At 50.6% G+C, this 3,772-nt stretch overlaps 1 protein-coding gene across 1 annotated transcript in view; it reads left to right on the forward strand.

The window, feature by feature from the left end:
- The window catches only part of Wdr66 (WD repeat domain 66), a 66,691-nt gene extending 65,096 nt beyond the window's left edge, over positions 1-1,595 (forward strand). The window contains exon 20 of the mRNA XM_021187174.2: positions 1,452-1,595. Within this exon, the coding sequence (XP_021042833.2) occupies positions 1,452-1,564 (113 nt within the window). The 3' untranslated portion in view covers positions 1,565-1,595. The remainder of the gene's footprint in view (positions 1-1,451) is intronic.
- The last annotated feature ends 2,177 nt before the right edge of the window (positions 1,596-3,772 follow it).

Genomic DNA, 3,772 nt, shown 5'->3' on the forward strand with positions numbered 1-3,772 from the left:
AGCCCTGGACTCCTGATCCTCCTGCCTCAGCCCCCCAAGTGCTGGGATTACAGGTGTGCTACTATATCTTCTGGCTTCAAGTTCTTTTTCTTAAAAGTTTTTCTTTCTCTCTCTCTCTCTCTCTCTCTCTCTCTCTCTCTCTCTCTCTCTCTCTCTCGTGTGTGTGTGCATGTGCACATGTGCCTGTGCCTGTGCCTGTGTGTATGCACGTGTGTGTGGTCAGTTCTCTCCTTACACCATGTATGTAGGTCCTGAAGATAGAACCCAGGTCTTCAGCCTTGATGAGAAGTGATTTCATCCCCTGAGCCACGTGGCCCACCTTTCTAGTCTTTTCTTTTGTCTCGCATGTGCACATGTGTATGACTCTGTGTGTGTGTGTGTGTGTGTGTTCATGGATAGGTGTTCGTGCATATGTGTCTGTGTGCGAGTGCAGAGTACAGAAGCAAATACCCTGTGAATTCCTTGAGCATTCTCTACAACACTCACGAAGACAGGGCCTTAACCAAAGCTGGAGGGAGCTCTTTGGTTATGGCGAGTCCACTCAGCCCCAAGCTCCCCCGTCTGCCTGCCTGGTTCTGAACAGAAGAAGCCTTGTCATTGCTAGGCTTCTACGTGGGCTCTGGGAAACTGAGTCCCATCCTCCCTTGTGTGGCAAGCACGTTATCCTCCAGGGCATCTCCCTATCCAAGGTCCTCCTAGCCTTGGGCTATGCTTGACAGCAGACAGCTTTCCTCGCACGCCTGATAGCCTTGAATCTATCCCCAGTAGTAAACAAATGAAAAGTCCTTTTCCTCTTTTCCCTGTACCCCAAGAACCCCCCACCTCTTCCTAGTCGGTTGTCATTCACAGATGTTACTGTCCCAAGCTTACCCTTAGGAGTCCATTGAAACAGCTCTTCTAGGCTTGCTTGGGCTGGAAAATCTCTACCAACAAGCCCAGGGTAGTTGGTGGTCAGGACCCACAGCTCCTGAGAAGATGGGAGCCAAGCTGCCCGGTCCATCCCCCTGCCACTTCTTCTTCCTTTTATTGTCTAGCCAGGTTTGCCAGGACCTCAGTTAATAGGACTCCATTCCATGATGGAGGCCGAGCCTCAGCACAAAGTCTCTCCACCCCCTCTTTTCTTTCCTTCCTTTCAAGGGTTTGTTTTACGTGGATGGGTGTTTGGCTTGTGAGTCTGTGTGCCCTGTGCATGCCTGATGCCCAGGAAGCTCAGAGGAGGGCATCGGGTCCCCTGGAATTAGAGTTGCAGATGGTTGTGTACCACTGTAGGGGTGGCAGGAATCCATCCCCAGTCCTCAGAAAGAACAGCAAGTGCCCTTAGCTGTTCCCCAGCCCGCCTACCACTTTTGTTGAGTGTCGGCCCTCATTCCCTTGGGCTTTTTGAGGGCTTGTTCTCATTAGGCGCCTCATCACTGGAAAGGCATTTGGCTTTCTTTTCTTTGCCTGTCTAGGTCCAGAAATCTGCCTCCAGAAAGAGCTTCCCGAGGAAATCACTGCAGAAATATTCACGACAGAAATTCTTGGCTTAGCCCTTTCCGACAGCTCGGAACAGCTCACTCAGTGACGTCATTGGCGGTGCTGGCAGCACAAAGGGTTCCGTGTGTGCTTGCACATGTGTGTGCGTGTTCCAAGAGGTGTTCCCTTTTCTGTCCATGCCCACCTCTACCACCACCACCCCCAGCCTAAGCTTCGGAGCATCTTAGACATTAAAAGCAAATTTCTCTTAGGCAGTGGAAATCACAGAGTTGGACATTGCACTGTCTGTGAAAGAGAAGAGTGGGTGGAAGCGAGAACAGGCCTGACAGCTGGATCACCAGGCCTGAAGGAGCCTCAGGCAGCGGCGTCATAGCCAGCCGCTCATACCCCGAAACTGGGGTGGGGGTGGGGGTATTCTGGGCTCCTGGGAGTGCCAGACTATTTTCCTTCCCAGCAAAACACCCAAGCAATGGTGTGTGGCCAGGACAGCAAGCATCACCGGTCATGCCTAACCCCGGTAACAACTGCCAAAGAGAATGCAGAAGCAACCTGGGTCCCGCAAACCGCAGGTGGCCCAGAAGCCACAGCCCCCCCCCACAAAGGATGCAAATGGCAGATGCTGCTTCCACCCCACCCCCCTTTCTGCTGGGCTGCAAGGCACGGAGTGGGCAAAACCAGTGGACACTAGGGGACATCTCTAAGTTTACAGTGATGTCTTCTTCCTGTACCGTGGCATAACAAGTGAAAGCTACCGTCTACTTTTATAGGTTTTCTCTCAGTTCTGAGGTCTCTGTCCTGCAAGTGTCCCCAGTGATACCTCTCTATCACACTCTGTCCAGTGTGCCTGCCCACCCCACCAGGGCCTTCTCAGACAACTGCATTAAGGAAACATTTCTTTAGGGGAGGGGATTAAACTTTCTCTCTCTCTCTTTCTTTCTTCCTTCCTTCCTTCTTTTCTTTCTTTCTTTCTTTCTTTCTTTCTTTCTTTCTTTCTTTCTTTCTTTCTTTCTTTCTTTCTTATTTTATATACATTGGTGTTTTACCTTCATAAATGTCTGTGTGAAGGTGTCAGATCCCCTGGAACTGGAGTTACAGACAGTAGTGAACCACCATGAGGGTGCTGGGAATTGAACCTAGGTCGTCTGGAAAAGCAGCCAGTGCTCTTACCCACTGAGCCAGTCCTGGAAAACAAAGATGAGCCCCAAGGAAACCTTTCCAATCCTCTTAAAGAGCCTCTCTCCTGGGGAGCATGGGGGAAATAGCACTTCTTGTGTGCGCATGCACCAAGCCCTCCTTAGGGGTGTGCACTTGTAAGTTTGGCTCAGTGAGAGTCTCTTGCGCTGTCTAGAATGAAGAGCTCGGAACTGTCTACCCCAAACGAGGCTGTGTCACCGTGACCTTTTGGCAAGCGACAGGAGCCAAAGTTCTGCAGGCACCCTCTTGTCTAAGCACGTTACTAGGGCTTCACTACCTGGTTTACAGTTTGTTCTTTAAACCAAAACAATCTAAAACAAACCACAAGCTTCTCCCCCCTCAACCCCCCCCCCCAAACAGGGTTTCTCTGTGTAGCCCTGGCTGTCCTGGACTCGATTTGTAGACCAGGCTGGCCTTGAACTCACAGAGATCTGCCTGCCTCTGCCTCCTGAGTGCTGGGATTAAAGTTGTGCGCCATCCTGCCCAGCTAGAAACACAAGCTTTTTGAATGAATTTTATAGCTTCTAAGGACCTAGGCGATGATTTCCAAAGTTCATGGGACATTTTAGGGACTAGGGACCTCGCGATGAACTTGTTCTCTTAAAACAAACAAACAAACAAACAAACAAAACCTGCATTAGGCATAGCCTGGATACCAACCAGAGTTTTCCTCTATCAAATCTGGCATCTTTTAGTTTTGCAGTCCCTGACTACATATCCTGCAATGGTGGTAAGAAAAATTGTCAGTGTCACTTGCATCCACCAGGGCTGGTGTCACCATCAGAGGCAAGTTGGGGTGATCTCTCCTGCTTGTCTAGCCAGAGAGCAGGAAGGCTAAAATAGCCAGGGATATCAGATTCGATTGTGGTACCCCCACCCCTCTTCCTGCCCCAGTCTGGCCAACGGGTCTTTATACCTGGGGACACTTACAGCAGGTGTGCTGCTTTTGTTGTCTCTACACATTTGACCATGTCAGATTCAGTCACGGAGCTTTTGAATAAAGGCGAGGACAGACCAGCATCAGCACCCGGGCCCACCCAGGATGGGGACAGTGTTGAATGGCTTGGACTCTCTGCACAGGGATGCCAAAGCTGGGACCACC

The sequence above is a fragment of the Mus pahari genome, chromosome 23 (genome assembly GCF_900095145.1).
Source record: "Mus pahari chromosome 23, PAHARI_EIJ_v1.1, whole genome shotgun sequence".
In the NCBI taxonomy this organism is placed as follows: domain Eukaryota; kingdom Metazoa; phylum Chordata; class Mammalia; order Rodentia; family Muridae; genus Mus; species Mus pahari.